This window comes from Hemicordylus capensis, chromosome 1 (assembly GCF_027244095.1).
Source record: "Hemicordylus capensis ecotype Gifberg chromosome 1, rHemCap1.1.pri, whole genome shotgun sequence".
NCBI lineage: Eukaryota > Metazoa > Chordata > Lepidosauria > Squamata > Cordylidae > Hemicordylus > Hemicordylus capensis.
The window spans coordinates 186,380,864-186,398,568 of NC_069657.1; the positions used below are offsets into that span (position 1 = coordinate 186,380,864).

The window sequence follows — 17,705 nt, forward strand, 5'->3', positions numbered from 1 at the left end:
TGCTGTAAATATGTCAAGGAAAATGGTCGGGCAAAGATCTCTTCCCCAATTATTGTTGGCAGATATCCAGAGCAAATACAAATCAATTGGAAAGTGCAGCTGCTAATTATAATAATACATAATATAATAATAATATAACTAGCTGGGCTGGGCGCAGAACATCTGCGCCTCTAGTTCTCTCTGCATGGCTGTTTCCTCCCCCTCCTGCCCATCACCATCGTAGCTTTATCCCACCCGCCCTATCTCCCCCCTCCCACCCAGCCTCCTGCCCCCTTCACCTTTTCCTTCCTCCTCCTCACCTGCCCATCTCCACCACAGTTTCTTCCCAGTCCCTGCCTGCTCACCTCAGCCATCATTGCCTCCTCCCTCGTCCTGCACCGTCATTTGCCTGCCCGCTGCTGCCCTTAACTCCTGGCCTGCCAGCCAGCTGCCCATCCCCATCATTATCTTCCCCATCGCTATCTGGAAGCTCTTTGAACTCTCGCAAGAGCTGCCACACATGGGATTAGCGACGGGTACGTCTAAGAGAAATAAATATATAGATAATATATAATAACTAGTCATTAAGCCTGTTAAAATTAACGGGCGCTAGACGCATTGGCCCGTCACCACTTTGCCGCCTGCTGGCCGCCCCCGCCTGCTGGCCGCCCCCGCCCGCTGGTGCCCCGCCCAGATCTCCGCCTCGGCCCTCAGCTGGGCCCACTTCCCCAGGGCTCCGGCTTCCCCTGGGCCCGCCGTTTTCTCCGGCCACCTCCGCCGCCTCCTCCCGGCCGGGCCCACTGCTTCCTCTGGCCGAGGCCGCGGCCTCGCTGCCGCCTAGCCTGCACCGCTGCCTCACCTGCACCGTGTCCTCTTGCCGAGGCAGCGGCTCTGCCGCCGCCTCGCTCAGCTTCCCCCGCCGCCTCCTCGTCTCGTCCAGCCACTCTGCAGGGCCTGCTTCCCCAGGGCTCCGGCTTCCCCCGGGCCCGCCGTCTTCTTCGGCCTCCCCCGCGGCCTCCTCCCAGCCGGGCCCACCGCCTCCTCTGGCCATGGCCGGAGCCGCCAATGTTCCAGCCAATCAGGCGCCCCCTGCAGTTCACGCATGCGCAGAACGTCCGCCAGGGACACGGACCCAGATACCCAACCATTTTATTATATAGGATATGCAAAATTATTTTCAAGCCAATTTACACAATATGCAAATTAGGCACCCAGATTTGGAAAGCCAGAATATTATATGGCAACCCTAGCAAGGACTGAAGCCAGAACCAAGGAGCGGGACAGACTGCAAAGCAGATCAGGCCCATTGTGAATCCAAGTCAGGAGTCACATACAGGAACACACCAGAGCCAAGGATATCTTGTGGCTTCGGCAAAGTCCCAGCCCAAACAAGAAACCATTTTTTTAGTCCTTCTTTGCTGTTCAGAGAGATCCAGTTGCCAGCCTGTGAATAAAGGCTATGAATAAAGAGAGCCAGCGTGGTGTAGTGGTTAGAGTGCTGGACTAGGACCGGGGAGACCCGAGTTCAAATCCCCATTCAGCCATGAAACTAGCTGGGTGACTCTGGGCCAGTCACTTCTCTCTCAGCCTAACCTACTTCACAGGGTTGTTGTGAAAGAGAAGCTCAAGTATGTAGTACACTGCCCTGGGCTCCTTGGAGGAAGAGTGGGATATAAATGTAATAATAATAATAAAGCAGGCCAGAGCATGAGAGCCTTTTACTTCCATAATAGACTGCAGTTCTTGCAGCCTGCCACAGGGGGCAGTCACTCACCACACCTCAGGCTCTGGGCTCCAGCCCAGGCAGTTTTGCTGGCAAAGATTGTGGGTTCATATGATTTTTTTTCCCCTGTTTGAATTATGTAATGTGTCTTGTCTTGTAATATTGACTTTGAAAAGGTCCTTTATAAGCAGAGGAAACACGCTTTTTTGTTCAGGCCAGAAGTCTGTAAGTTCAAGCTCCAGGATAGCTTCTGCTATACATCAGCTATGGCAGATGGTGAAAAATGCAACCGGCTTTGAGTACCTTGTAGGACTCTTTGCTTGCAAGGAAACAGGTCTCATAATGGCAGTCAAGTAATGTTCAAGTAAGCCAGCTTGGGTGGCTTGTGGGTTGCAGTCACCTTGGGAAGTATAGCTTAGTAAGTGATGTGCTGCTGCTCAGTCCTATGTGTGTTTACTCAGAAGTTAGCCCCACTAAGCACTGCGAGGCGGATGCCCAAGTTACAGTGCAGGGCAGTCTTGGGTAACCTGTTGCTTTCTTACTACAGCTCCCATCAACCCTGGCCTTTGACTATTGTAGCCAGGGATGATGGGAATTGTAGTCCAAAAACCATTAGCTATCCAAGACTAGGGTTGCCGTGTCCCCCAGAATTTAGGGTAGCCCCCAGGTTTTGGCTCTTCCACCCTGCTGCTAAATTCCACCCGGATTTATACTGATTTCAAATACACTGCCCGGATTGCCCGGATTTGACTCTGGATCCGATTACATGGGACGGCAGAGAAGGAGGGAAAAGTATACAAATTGGTCAAATAAATAAACAAACAACATGCAAATTAGTTGTCACATCGTTTGCACAATACGCAAATTAGGCCATTGGGATTTGGGGAGCTTGGATATGGCAACCCTTTCCAAGACTGGTGCAGAGGCCTGCAGCTTAAGAGTGTAATCCTGCACACATCGTGCAGAATGTGGAGCGGCTCCCACAGGGGCCTCTTACAATCCTCTCTTCTGCACCATCTGCTATATATATGGTACGCTGTGGCTTTCCCATGCACAACTGCTTTTGCTTGGGTAACCTGCCTAACAGAGCCCTGGGGAAGAACCGGCCGCACTGAGAGAGAATATATTATTTTCTCTCAGTGCGGGGGTGGGGTCATTCAGCTGTAACTGAGTGGCCCCTGTCAAGTTAATGCATTCAGAAGAGCAGCAGCACACACTCTTTGGAAGCAGCTGGAAGAGGAGGGCAGAGTGAGACTCTCTGTGGAAGCTGCTCATCACCTTGCTCTCCATGACTGACCACAGAGGGCAAGACTGCACCCTTCAATGCAATCCTATGCATGTGTGCTCAGAAGTAAGTCTGGCTGTATTAAGTAGGGTTTACTCACAGGTACAGGTAAGTGTGCATAGGTTGCGGCATTTGCGTGTGAGCTGTGAGGCAGGAAGCTGGGCCGAACTGGGGGCCCTGAGAGGGTGGGGGGATGTATGTGGGGAGGGGGGGGGCGAGTTTTGAGCAGAGCAGGTAATTAAGGGTGGGAGTCAGAGCGCAGGGGTGGGATGGGGCGCACCAAGTGGGGTGGGGCACACCGGGAATATGACCTGTTGCCCTGAGGGCAGTCTGAGCCTGCTTCTCACGACCAATTGGAAGGAGAGGAAGTGGGGCTCTCTGGACAGGGAGAGGGGGAAAGGGGAGCCGGGCAGCTGGCATGGGGAGAGCCTAGCGAGCACAGCAGGGCGCACCAGGCGAGGGTGCACCGGGAAAATGCCCTGCTGCTCAGTGGGCCAGTCCGAGCCTGGCAGGAAGCACCTCTCTCCCAGGAAGCACTACTCTCTCCTAAACTTTCCATCGTTTAGCAAATTTAGGGAGAATCATACAGGTCTACTTACAAAGCTGTTGCAGATATTCCCCTCAGTGGATGGAGCCACTCTGTGAAGAGCATCTAGGTTTCAAGTTCCCTCCCTGGCATCTCCAAGAAAGGGCTGAGAGAGATTCCTGCCTGCAACCTTGGAGAAGCCGCTGCCAGTCTGTGAAGACAATACTGAGCTAGATAGACCAATGGTCTGACTCAGTATCTGGCAGTTCCCTATATTCCTATTACTGAGCTAATCTGTGTGACGCCTTACGAACACTGTAAGTGCTGCATCTATGGTAAATATTATTAACTATGTAAACAAGACTGGCACACATATCTTTGGAGATTCACCCCACTGGATGATATATATCTTTGTTCAGAGTCCTTTTACTGTCAGCTATTCCGTTCTCTCGCTGATGTGCTGCTGACATGATGGAAAGGAAAGATCCAGAGCCTGTGTGTGGTGCTGGAATAAATATTTCTCAACCAACCTCAGATTTGCATTGTGTTCATTTGAATAAGACTGATTTGATAGATCCGTCTGGTGCACATTCAAATTTGAGCATTATCCAAAGGAAACCAGGGTTCCAGTTTATGGTCTGACTAGCACCATTTAATTGAGATGTTAAAACTGCAGTTGGCTTGGCATGTCCAGCATATTTATTTCCAAGTCAACAATTTCATGTTGAATTCAAGGTCAAGGCAAGGTACGGAAGAGAAGCTAGTTTTATGGGGAAACAAGGTCTTCAAAGCACTTAGGGCACAGTCTAATCAGACATAAATAGATTTCAGTCCCATCAATCCCAGTTAACTATGTATTTCACTCTCTCCCATTGAAGTCAATGGGACTGAAATGTGCTGGACTTTGATTGTATTATGCCTCTGTTTGTTCTTTATTTCTAGCAGCCCAGAGAAATGCAACCCTGTTTTGCTATTCATTATTAATATTAATTCTAGTATATCAAAGTTTTTGTGTATTTGCCACTTGAAGTAACTTGCTTTGCCCTGCTGCATGATAGTGCTGGCCCTGTATCTCAATAGGGCAGTTCACACGATGATTACTAGGACTGGAGATGCTAACTGAGCAAAGAGGCACCTTTTTAAAGTGCTGATTCTCTTTATTTAGCAGGGGGAGAGCACCTGGCCTGGTCCATCCCCAGCACAGCATCCCTCCAGTGGCTGTTGCTGGGGTCTATCTTATGTTTATTTTTTAGATCGTAAGCCCTTTGGGGACAGGGAACCATTTCTTTCTTTCTTTCTTTCTTTCTTTCTTTCTTTCTTTCTTTCTTTCTTTCTTTCTTTCTTTCTTTGTAAAACACTTTGGGAACTTTGGTTGAAAAGCGGTATATAAATATTTGTTGTATTTGTATCCCTACCCTAGTTTGCAATCTGTGCGGGTCCCTGATATTTGATCATCTGTGAGGGGGAAACAAAGGCAGAGGCTGGTTCCACAATTGTGTAGTAAGTCAGAGCTGGGTTGGAGGTCTTTTCCTCCTTTCAGCAGCTGATGATGGGTAGAAAAAGCCTTGCAACCCAGCTGCTGCTTACCACACGATCATGGAAATAGCCTCCGACCTCGTTTTCCCCTTACAGACGATCAAATGTCAAGTACATGCACAGCTGCCAAAATAGGGTAGGAGGTGTCACCTACCCTAGTAATCCTTGTACTTTGAACCACCCAAATATATTGCAATTGCACGTCACATTGGTCTCTGTAGGGGAGAGCCAAGTTACATTTTTTAAAGCCTGTATGCTACTTTTCAAAAAAAGATGCTTCAAAGTGGTGAACAAGGGGCTAAATTAAAAGACACAAAAACGATTTAAAAACCAAAACCTATGCACAAAATGAAACAGAACAACAGCAAAATCCATACTTGAACTATCAAAGACCCTCTTGTTTTAAGGCTCCTTTGTTTCAGGAGGCTTGATCAGTCAAGGCTCTTGGGAAGACAAAAAGGGGGGTGGGGAGCATGCCTACATCTCATGGGAAAGCATTCCACTGTGTTAAGGCTCCCATGGGGGTGAAAGGCCCCTGCTTCTTGTAAAGGACAACCTAGCCACCACACAAGATGGACTCTTGGAGGGCTGCTGTGCAGAATAAGGAGTGGACTCGTTTTCTTTTGCTCGGGAGGGTAGGACTAGAACCAACAAGCTGCAATTACAAGGGAGCAGATTTAAGCTAGATGTTGAGAAAAATTCCCTTACCATTAAGAGCAGTTCAACAGTGGTACAATCTGCCTGACACAGTGGTGGGCTCTCCTTCTCTAGAGGTTTTCACAGAGGCAGGATGGGCATCTGCTGAAGTAGGGTCCTGCTCCTAGCAGGATATTGAACTAGTTGAACTAGAAGACCTCCAAGATTCCTCCCAGCTCGAACATTCTATGGTGCTGTGAACTGGAAGCAGAGCCTTCCTTGTAAGTCTTAATTGCTGGGTGGCTCACACAGTACATGAGCTTAACTTTAGCTGGATCATGATCCTTTTGTTGTGCATTGATACTTTATATTTAGATTGTTATAATTAATTAAATACCCTTCTACAAATTCAGATCGGTTTTGCTAAGAAAATATAAAGTTGTCCTTGTTCTCTCTTCTCTTTTCTTAATAGCACGGGATGGGTATTCCCTCCATTTCTATTATGCTTCATGAGCTAATCAAATTGCTACACCATGCAAAATGCTGTGATGTTACCATTATACGCATCGGTACTTCAGGGGGATTAGGTGAGCAAAGAGTTTTCTTGCTACTAGGCATAGGGGATGCAAATGGAATACATCTCAGGAAAAGGTCATGTCTTTATGAGATTTTTATAACATTTTTTTATTTCAAGTCAACAAATATCAAACTGCTAAGGCATATGAAAGAGTACAAATATATATTTTCCTAATGCAGCATCAGTCTGAAAACATAGGGCTTGATGTTCTTTTTAGATTAAAGTCATTTGGAATAGATTTTCCCTTGGCTCTTCAAAAGACCAACACATATGAGTGATTGATATACAAAATATTATCTGTAACATATTGTGAAATAATGCTTTGCAAAGAATGTACAAAAAAAGCTCTTCAGAATGTACTGTATGCTCCTTTAAAGAAATATTTGCATTCATTCCACACCAGCTACCACATAACCTAAATACAAAAGAGTCCCATAAACACGTAAAGAAATCCCTGCTTGGAATGAGTGTGTAGTATAGGGGAAATAGCTGACCAGGCAATTCAGTCCAGATACAGATAAGAGCCCTTTTCAGGCATTCAGAATCCATGAATAATAGAGATATTTAGGAGTCCTTGGCATCTGTTTGTGGATTATTTTCTCTCGGCAAACTATGCCCAGCAGAAAAGTTGTGCAGGGAATATTGACTATGCCTTTTAAGCTTTTTGGTAACTGAAAATGAGAAATTCTTATACTGCCCTTTATGATTAAGATTGTGTTTAAGAATGTATAGAAATCGAATAAATAAATAATAATAAAATAAAATAAACCAGGAACCCTGCAAAGTTCTAATCAATGAATATTCCTTGTGGGTCGAGCCTGCTGCACATTAATTATCTATTTGAACACGTTGACGGCCTTTTCACCCACTGAAAGTTCTATTAGAATGAGGTCCAGAATTACATCAAACGTGATGTTTTTTAAAGTGATGATTCTTTTTTCCGTTTAGCAAGGGGAGAGCAACTGTCCCTATCCAGGCCCAGCATAACTTTCCTCCAGTGGTTGTTGCTAGTGTGTACCTTCTGGTTCCCTTTTGATTGTGAGCCCTTTGGGGATATGGAACGATCTTATTATTTTTCTATGTAAACTGCTTGAGAACTTTGGTTGAAAAGTGGTATATTAGTAGTAGTAGTAGTAGTAGTAGTAGTAGTAGTAGCAGCAGTATGTCAGTTTAAAACTTAATATTGGCCCAAGACACTTTATGGCTTGATTATCATTCTATAATGAACATCAGAACTGTTTGAGTAGGAGAAAAATGACATCTTCATTCTCAGAATGCACCAGTCTTATACCAGTTCCACTATCTAGGCTCTAATTTACTTCTAAGTGGTTAAAATATGCTGCTTAGTATGGTTTTTCAATAACTGTATTTTACCACCCAAACAAAATTTGTACACACCTCAAAGATACATCTTTGTATTAGGACAAGACCTGCTCTCTCTCTCTCTCTTCCATAGAAACCTCAGATACAAACTGTTCCATAATAATAGTCTACAGTGATATACAAGTGTTGTCAATTCCTGTTAGGGATATATAATCAATATCTAACTGTATTTATAGCTACTTTGTTTTATAGGTGGTAAGTGAGAGCCCTGCAAACACAATCATTGGTGCTGATATTTGGCTTGTTCTAATATTAACTGCTTTAATACAATGTTTCTACATCAGACAATTTTATAATAGCGCTGATATCATAGAATCTATCAAAATGAGTTATAACTTTCAATGGGCTGGTGTTAATGGTACATCCAAGTTGGCCTGAACATAACATAAGAACAGCACTGCTGGATCAGGCCCAAGGCCTATCTAGCTCAGCATTTGTTTCCCACAGTGGCCCACCAGATACTTCTGGGAAGCCCACAGGCAAGAGCTGAGGGCATGCCCTCTCTCTTACTGTTGCTCCCTGCAACTGGTATTTAGAGGCATCTTGCCTCTGAGTCTGGAGGTGGCCTATAGCCCTCAGACTAGTAACCATTGATAGACTTGTCCTCCATGAATTTATTTAAGCCCATCTTAAAGCCATCCAGGCTGGTGGCTGTCACCACATCTTGTGGCAGTGAATTCTGTAGGCTAATTATACGTTGTATGAAAAAGTACTTCCTTTTGTTGGTCCTAAATTTCTCGGCAATCAGTTTCATCGATGACCCCTGGTTCTAGTGTTATGTTAGAGGGATAAACTTTTCTATCCATTCTTTCCACACTATGTATAATTTTATAGATCTATATCATGTCACCCCACAATCATCTTTTTTCCCCTAAATTAAAAAGCCCCAGGTGTTGTAGCCTTACCTTATAAGGAAGGTGCTCTAGGCCTCTGATCATCTTGGTTGCCCTCTTCTGCACCTTTTACAGTTCTATAATGTCCTCTTTTGATTTATGGAGATCAGAACTGTATGCAGTACTAAAAATATGGCCACATCCTAGATTTGTGTAAGGGCATTATGACATTAGCAGTTGTATTTTCAATCCCCTCCCTAATGATTCCAAGCATGGAATTGGTCTTTTTCACACCTGCTGCACAGCTTGTCCTCACTTTCAACAAGCTTTCATCTTTCATCATGGAGTCCACCATGACCCCCTGATCTCTCTCCTTGTCAGTCATCGACAGCTTAGACCCCACCAGTATACAGTATATGTGAAGTTAGGTTTTTTTTGTCCCAATATGCATCACTTTACACTTGCTAATATTGAACTGCATCTGCCATTTTGCTGCACACTCCCTCAGTTTGGAGAGACCCTCTTTTGGCGCTCCTCACAATCTGTTTTGGATTTTACTACCCTAAATAGTTTTATGTCATCTGAAAATTTGGCCACCTTGCTGCTTACCCCAACATCTAGATCATTTTTAAATAAATCAAAAGCACTGGTCCTAGTACAGATTCTTGGGGGACCCCACTTCTTACTTCCCTCCATTTAGTGAACATTCCATTTATTCCTCCCCTCTGTTTCCTGTCCTTCAACCAGTTACCAATCCACACATGAACTAGTCCCCTTATCCCATGACTGCTAAGTTTTCTCAAGAGTCTTTGATGAAGAACTCTGTCAAAATCTTTCTGGAAGTCCAAATATACTAGGTCAACTGGATCACATTTATTCACATGTAGGGATGTGCACGAACCAAGGTTCGACACCATGGGGAGGGCGAGCGGGATCTTTTCCAAAAAGAGAGAACAGGTCCTTATCTGCTCTTCGTTGCTGCAAGCAGCTTCCTGTGGCGGTGGCGTTGCTTGTCCCAAGTATCCCCGCACAGCACCAGCATGCACATGGCATCCATGCAGGTGCCATGAGCGTGCTGGTGCTGTGCAGCTTGGGACAAGTGTTGCTGCAGCAGGAAGCAGCAAAGAGCAGGTAAGGACCTGCTCTTCCTTTTAAAAAAAGAAGAAAAGATCCCCTTCTCCCTCCCCCTCCATGCAGCATTGAACCAATGCACAAACCTTGGCTCATGAACATCCCTATCCATATGCCTGTTGACATCTGCTTACCACATGATATGGGAAGTTCTCAGGGACTTCCAGGATGTCTTCCCCCTTCTTAATCACATGGGGTGAGATTGTCCAAACCACCCCCTCATATGCAGTCTAATTACTACATTAATGTAGTATTTAAATCATGTGAGAAGGGGTGGTTTGGATTACCCCCCTGATTAGAAGAAGGGGAACATATGGGAGTGGGATGTGCTTGTGTGGCTTGTGTGGCCAATTGTATGGCTCAGACATAGTGTCTAACACGACTGATCTCATAGCAGTCAAATGAAAACTGGAGATCCCAGGGGCTCATATGCTCCTGGTTGGTGCTGTGCCAACCCAACGTCAAGCCAATCTCCAGTTGGTGCTGTACCAACCCAACGTCAAGTCAACATTCTCACCATATTTACCCAAATAGAAGGCAACACTGAATTTAAGGCAATGCCTTTAAAGATAAGAGGTTAAATACATGTTATACCTTTACTTACCCAAAAGAAAGAAGATTCCAAATCTTATTTAAACCACCCCCCCATTAAACAGGAAAGAAGTGGGGGGGGACCTATCTTAGATTTGGATAAATATGGCAATATGAACTCAGGTTGCCTGTGCTGTCTTAATCCTGACTTCAAACAACATGCTCCGTGGGAGTGTGTGCCCTGCCAGGATCTCCAGTTTTTGTTTACTTGACCTGAGATTGATTGTGTGAACAAGCCCTGTGCATGTTTACTATCAACAACTGGCAGCCCTTTGTCACAGAAAGCAGTGAATAAGGTTCATTAAACTTCCCTGTTATTGTGTGAATTGTATTCATGTTCCTGGTACAAAAAGATGTCATTTCTCTTTTCTGGTGTATTATTAGTGCTATTATTTACATTTTATTATTTTATATATTTTTGTCCCATCCCAAGTTTAGACTCTACCAGCTATACAATAATAATTATTACTAATATTCATATAGTGCTTTTCAACACACACAAAAGTTATCAGAGTGATGTACACAGAAGAAGAAAGAAGATGATTCCCTGTCCCAAAAGGGCTCACAAATCTAAAAAGAACCATTCTAGTTAAGAGCATTTGAACCTTGGTCTTCTAATAGATCAAGCTCCATCAACCATATATATTGGAATAATTTTATTGCAGCTTTTCTTGTATGGCAAGAAACATCTGGTTTAAGTACAATACTCCTAATCACCACCATTTACTACATGAATGATGACAGCTTTCTGCATTCCTGGTCTGGAAAATTGGTACGCAACTAGGAAACAGGAACTCTTCTAGGTACAGGAAGGCAACAGGGTAAAGTGCAGGATTCTAGGTGCAGGAAGGCAACAGGGCAAATAGCCCATGCTTCTCCCATACCCCACGTAAATCGCTGCCAACTATGCAGTCAAGGAGTGGGGCCAATGGAAGCTAAAGAAACCTGTGCAATTAGAGCTGCTAGTTCTCCAGTACTGACCTGGGTCCTTCAAGAATCAACATCAATCTCCAGGTGACTATTGAAAGCAATGCTGGAGATGTTACTGGCTTTATATCGTGAAAAATATTGGAAAGAAAATCCCCAGGAGTAGCTTCAGTCAGAGTTCGCAGTCCTCTGTGCAACTGAAGGATGGTTCTTGGGAGTGCTCAACCAGCATTCTTGGCCCCCCAAATGAGATGTGTCTGGGCAAGCCCATAGCTGCATCTCAACTCTTATAGTTTAACTTTGGACTAGTAGGCTGCAAGAGTTTTTAGTTGGTGTGTCTTTCCCTTTGTCTGTATTACCCATACTGAGAGCCTGCACATTTTGGCCTTGTTCGTGTCAACACATGTAGGCCCTGGTTCTCATTCCAACGCAGACAAACAGTAGTGGTGGGTGGGTGCACTTAAGGATTGTACCTCACCTCACCGTGTAGGTAACCTGCATGGCCAAGCCGTCTGTGAACTGGCCCTCAAATTAAAGAACAAACAAATGTGCAAACAGAGAGAGACTGGACTGCGGTAAGATCAAATTGGCTTCATTTGGATATTTGGTTCATCCACATTGCAGTTTTATGAACACTCCACCCCAAAATACATGATCACCCCAAAATACATGATTCCTTCCCACATGTAACCTCATGTCAGTCTAGTCCTTGTGCAAACTTAAGTGACTTTCCAAGTGTTTGCTATACTGATCATTCAGATCAAGATTGCTAGAATGTATGATTGTGGGCTTATTTGCCTACAAATACCTTTTGCCTACAAATAACTTAACTTTGTCACCATATGTCTTCAATTTCCAGGGGTTGAGCCTGGGTCTGTTGTAATAACAGACACAGCAGTGGATTCATTTTTCAAGCCTCAGTTTGAGCAAGTGATACTGGACAATGTGGTTGTACGAAGCACTGAACTTGATCAAGACCTTGCTGAGGAACTCCTGGAGTGTAGCAGAGAGATTAAAGATTTCCCAACACTTGTCGGCCATACTATGTGCACCTATGATTTTTATGAGGGTGAGTCGAGTCTGTTTATAACCCATGGTTCTTTTTTTGCACCTAAACATAGGAATTAATCTAAAAACATTCTGTTTATGACCTTGCCAGATTTTGGTTGGTGCTGTCCTAGGGCTCAAGGCCACTTATATGCTTGATTTCTTGAAAGATAATTTGAAGGACTTTTCAAACAACAAATTAAGTTAATGTTGTTAAATGAACAGAATTAAAAGGACATTAACATATTTTACCCACTTCCTGTCATTTTTCCTCAGTTTCTATTAAAGAAATATTGGGCTGTATCCCAAGAAAATTAGTCATGACTGTCCCATTGAAATTACTGGGACTGAAACTAATCAAGACTAACTTGTCTCATTGATTTCATGGGGGCTTTGTCATCACATGCTTTCTTTGGATAGAACCCAATCATTCACTGGTTACCTTTGACAACCCCTGAGGCCCAGAATTCCCTGGCTCTCCTTCTTATCCTATACTTAATAAAACTAATTATTTTAGAGGTAAATGTCATCAGAAGGCGAGATTTCTCTTCAATTCTTCAGTAACTTTGAATTGAATTCAAACCTAATGTGGTGAAATCAAATGCAACCATGAAAACTTTATCCAAACCCCCTGCCAACTGAATTTCCTAATTTCAGTTTCACCCCATGGAGCTCATGTATAAGAAAAAATAAACACAAATTTTTAAAATGTTATTACCATACGGTAACATTGCTTAAAACTGCTTGTATGCATTTATATTTTATATTGATAGGCAGCAATTTCACCAAAGGCCTTCAAAGTGATATACAAGATAAAATAAAAATATCAAAATAAAATGATTTTTAAAACACACTACACATAAATGTACACAATTAAAAATAGAATTTACCCTCATTTTGACAAAATAACCAAAGGATTTTGCCTGTAGTGCATTTCCTGAGTAAAACCCCAAAATTAACTTCAGGAATGGAAGCAATGTCCATTTTAGGAAAAAGTTAATGGGTCAGGAATGAAACTTGATTTTCTGAACTGTCAGATCTATGCTGTAATGAGCACCTTCAATATCTGCCACAATTACTGAGTTTTAAAAGAAGGGCTCCATGTATGCAAAGTTATAATAACCATGACAATGATTCTAGCTTCACATTTCCTTCCGTATGAGACTCAGAAAAATGTAAGAACCCTCTGACAACAATGCTATATGCCCCTCATCCTCAAAAACTAGTACACATCCATTGGTACTCCATTCGAAACAAGCATCTTGTATTAAACACTTAAAGTAAATAGTCCCTTGTCAATAATTGTAACAGGATGTTAACAGCTGGATTACACTTCAGTTACTTCCTATGACAGGATTATAGCTTCCAAATTACCTTACTGAAGAAAAATGTCAAGAAGTGTGGCATTTTATGTAAATAACCATTAGTGTCTCTGCACTACCTGGAAGCCTTTTGGCTGGGGGCAATTAAATGCTGTTTGCAAAGTGGATGAAACAGAATCAATGGAGAATTAATAATCTGAGGACTATTTATACATCTTTGGTTCTGTTTGCAAGCATGACCATCTGTGTTTTTGCTCAAGGCCACATTTTACCAAAGCCATTTCAGAGGATTAACACACAGTATTGAAATGACAATGAAACGCTCTGCCCATGCTAGTACAGCTGCAGGTGTACATTTGCCATGTTCAAAATATGTATTGCAAAGCAAACCAAAGGAGCACTGCGTCTTAAGCGCCTTACTAAGACCCCAAGTACCAGCTAAACCCCATCTTTGACACTAATTAAGAAGATTATTTGCAAGATGCTTTAATTCTGGGAGGAAGTTTGAGTCCATGACACTAATTAAAGAGATTATTTGCAAGTAGCTTTAATTCATGTTAAACCACAGTTTTTCACAAAGGTAAACATTTCATATTATCTGAATTTAAAATTCAGTATTGCACTTTAATCTAGAATGTACTCCACTTTCTTCCACTCTGAGCTTCAGTGCTATATTTTTACCTCACTGCAGGAATCATGTAAATGAGATTAAGGAATATAAGGCAAGATACGCGAGCACCTCCTGTTTCTTTAAAGTGGGATATTGAACATCTGTATTGAGGAAAATGCAATGACCACAATACTCACAAAGTAACTGCACAATTACCGCACAATTACAAATATGACCAAATTAATATACCTGCTAGTCAGTACATACTAGTTAAGTGGTATGTTCTCCTGAGGCCAAGTTGATTGGCAAAGTCCGAAGCAAATCTTTGGCATCCCTTCTAAATGCTGGCCCATGTTTAGCATCGTTACATAGGAAGTGTGTGTATTTTCAATGCAGTGGGGAAACAATTGGAGGTGATCTTACATCTTACATCTGAGGAATCTGGAGTAAGAGGTTCAGATGTGCCGCTCTGTCTTCTACCATATCAACATACTTTTTCTTGATTGGCTTGTGCTGCTTTCGTCTGAACAGGGCAATCAAGAACATTGCCCTTAATTGATTTGTTCTTCTCCATAGTGACATGGCATGGCATGTTTCTTGTCTATTAGTGTTTTAATTAGTTGTGAACTGCCTTGAGACCTGGTTGTAGGCAGTATAGAAATATGTTGAATAAATAAAACTAGCTGACTCCGCACAGAGCATCTGTGCGCTCTTTGGGGCTGACGGTTACCTTTTCCCCACCCGCCTACCTTCTGCCCCAGTCTCCACTTCCAGGCCCAGCTGCCTCTCCTCCCTACCGCCACTTCTGCCCCCCTACTTTCTCCTCCCCCCCGGTCCTTGCCTCAGTGGCTGGGCCGGGCCTGCCACTACCTCTGGCCTCTGCAGCCAGGCCTGCCGCTGCCACAGCGACCAATCCTCCTGAGTGCGGTGGTTACCTCTCCCCCCTTCTGCCCCAGTCTCTGCTTCCAGGCCAAGCCACCTCTCCTCCCCACTGCCACTTTGGCCCCCCCGCCACTTTCTCTCCCCCTCCTCCTGGACCTTGCCTCTGTGGCTGGGCCAGGCCCACCTTCTCTGGTCTCCACAGCTGGGCCTCTGCCGCGGCAACCAATCCTCCTGGGTGTGCCTCAGCCAATCAGGCGCGTCCGCTGCCCAGCCAATCAGCTGGGCTCTGGGACGCACATTCCAAGGCACACCCAGGAGAATTAATATAATAGACTAGCTGACCCTGCACAGAGCATTGCCATTTGACACTTCTGCCCCCCCTTTCTTTCCCCCTTCCTGGGCCTTGCCTCTGCAGCTGGGCCCACCACATCTGGCCTCCACGGCTGGGCTGTGGTGGCAACCAATCATCCTGGGTGCACCTCAGCCAATCAGGCGCATCCACTGCCCAGCCAATCAGCTGGGCTCTGGGACGCACATTCCAAGCCACACCCAGGAGAATTAATATAATAGACTAGTAATTTTAAGCCCGCTAAAATAACGGGCACTAGTACCTGTTGTTGTTGTTGTTGTTCCCTTTATTCCTTTCCTCTCTCGTTCGCCCTCCTTTCCTTTTATGTTTTTTTCTGTCTTTCCTTTGTCTTCCTTTTCTCTCTCTCTTCCTCTGTTTCCTTGTCTTCCTTTCTTCTCTCCCCCTCTCCCTCTCTTCCTTTCTTTCTTCCACCTCTTCTAACTCCCATCTTTCTGTTTTCTTGGTCTTTTCCTCTTTTCTTTCTTTAATGGGCTTGTTCTTTGGGGCTGGCTGCTGCTGCTCCTCCCTCCCTCCCTTTTTTTTTTTTTTTTTTTGGTCCTTCTCCCTCATTTCTTTCTCCTTTTTCTTCTTCTTCCTTCCTTCCTTCCTTCCTTCCTTCCTTCCTTCCTTCCTTCCTTCCTTCCTTCCTTCCTTCCTTCCTTCCTTCTCTCTTTCCTACTTTCCCGCCCTCCCTCCTTGTTTCTATTGTCCTTTTCCTTCCCTCCTCTCTCTTTTCTCTCCTTCCTTCTTTCCTTCTTTTTATCTTTCTATTGTCCTATCTCCCTCCCTCACTCCTTCCCCCCCCCTCTCTCTCTTTCTCTATCTTTCTTTCCCGCCCACCCTCCCTCCCAAGTTCAGAGTCCTTCGTCCGGGCCAAATTGGCCCACGCCGCCGCCACCGCTGCCCGTTGCCCGCCCGCCCGCCTGCCCTCCCAGCTGCCGAGCCCTCCTTACCCTGGCCATGTCTGTCAGGTTAAAAACTCCTTAATTTCCGAGAGAGAGAGGAGCTCGCAAGCAGAGCTCCTCTCTTTGCAAAGACTCTTCCCGTACTGGCGGTTTGGGTGTAAAGGGCGTCCTTTACGGCAGTGCTTGGGGTGAAATGGCCGCCCGTGGGTTCCGTGCAAGGAGGACCGGGGATTGGCCCGAAATGGCCGCGGGTGGGGCCGGGACAGTGATGGGAGGCGGGCGGGCAGGCAGACAGCGATGAGGACTGGGCGTGAAATGGTCGCCGGTGGGGCCGGAACGGTGGTGGAAGGCGGGCGGGCGATGGCAGGAGGTCGAGTGTTTGGTGGCTTTGGGACACTGGCATTGGGGGTCCTGTCTCCCTTGGGCTGTTCTGGGCCTGCGCTTCGCGCAGGCCCAGAACAGCCCAGAGAGACAGGGATGCAGATCCCCAACGTTCCAAGGCCACGGCCACTCACTTAGCCTTTTATTATATAGGATAGATAGGGGGAAATAACAGACTGACAGAGGAGGAGCAGGAGTTGTCATGAGTTATCAGGACTTGGGAGGGGAAGAAGCCACCAAATCAGTGGCGCTTCCTCCTTCCACTTAGTGAATGGACCTTCCTCCCAGAGTTCCCTGCATTATCACAGGGGAACCAGGAAGAGCGGAAGTAATCTGTGGTGTCACAAGTCTCTCATGGCACCACTCATTCCCCATCTGCAAACAAGAATGTCCCTACCCTACTGTATTTGTGGATGGAGAGCTGGGAGGGAGAAAGCAACAGCACTGCACGATACTTGCAGTGCCACTGCCTCCTCCTGGCACACCCCACATGTGTGCTGGGGCTGACTCCTGACACAGGCCCTGGAGCCCAGGCCTGAGTATTGGCTTATATTTATACCATGTGATGCGGCATGTTTAAACTCTGAATTTTTATGTGCCTCTTTGTAGTTCCTTTTGTGGTGTCTTGTTATAATGTGCTGCTTTTTAAAAATGCATGGCAAACAAGATATTAATATTTCAGAGAGTGTGCTATTAAAATAAAATAAAATGTTAAGTTTTCATTTAAGCAGAATGTTGGCAAATTAACTTTGAGCTTTCTGAAGAAACTGTTCTCTGACTGCAGCCAACTCAGCCAACACTTTCAGCCATTGTACAAAATTGATGTACAAAGTAGTCCTGTTTTCTTTTCTTTCTGTCTAAGGTCAAGGACGATTAGATGGTGCATTATGCTCCTTTTCCAATGAAAATAAGTTAGAGTACTTAAAAAGAGCTTACAATGCTGGTGTCAGAAACATAGAAATGGAATCGACTGTATTTGCTGCGATGTGCAGGCTTTGTGGTCTTAGAGGTAAGTTGGAAGACATATTCTTCCTTGTGTTTATTTCCCTTTATTAATGCTTCCTCTCTTCAGCCTACATCTT

At 44.7% G+C, this 17,705-nt stretch overlaps 1 protein-coding gene across 5 annotated transcripts in view; it reads left to right on the forward strand.

Moving 5' to 3' along the window:
* The window catches only part of UPP2 (uridine phosphorylase 2), a 53,560-nt gene that overhangs the window by 29,015 nt on the left and 6,840 nt on the right, over positions 1 to 17,705 (forward strand). For 4 of the 5 annotated variants that reach the window (XM_053259785.1, XM_053259776.1, XM_053259793.1 and 1 more), the window contains 3 exons: positions 6,158 to 6,272; positions 11,987 to 12,196; positions 17,486 to 17,632. In XM_053259785.1, the coding sequence (XP_053115760.1) occupies positions 6,158 to 6,272; positions 11,987 to 12,196; positions 17,486 to 17,632 (472 nt within the window). Of the gene's footprint in view, positions 1 to 3,284; positions 3,831 to 6,157; positions 6,273 to 11,986; positions 12,197 to 17,485; positions 17,633 to 17,705 lie in introns of those variants that run through there. The other variant, XM_053259810.1, reaches the window with a different exon arrangement.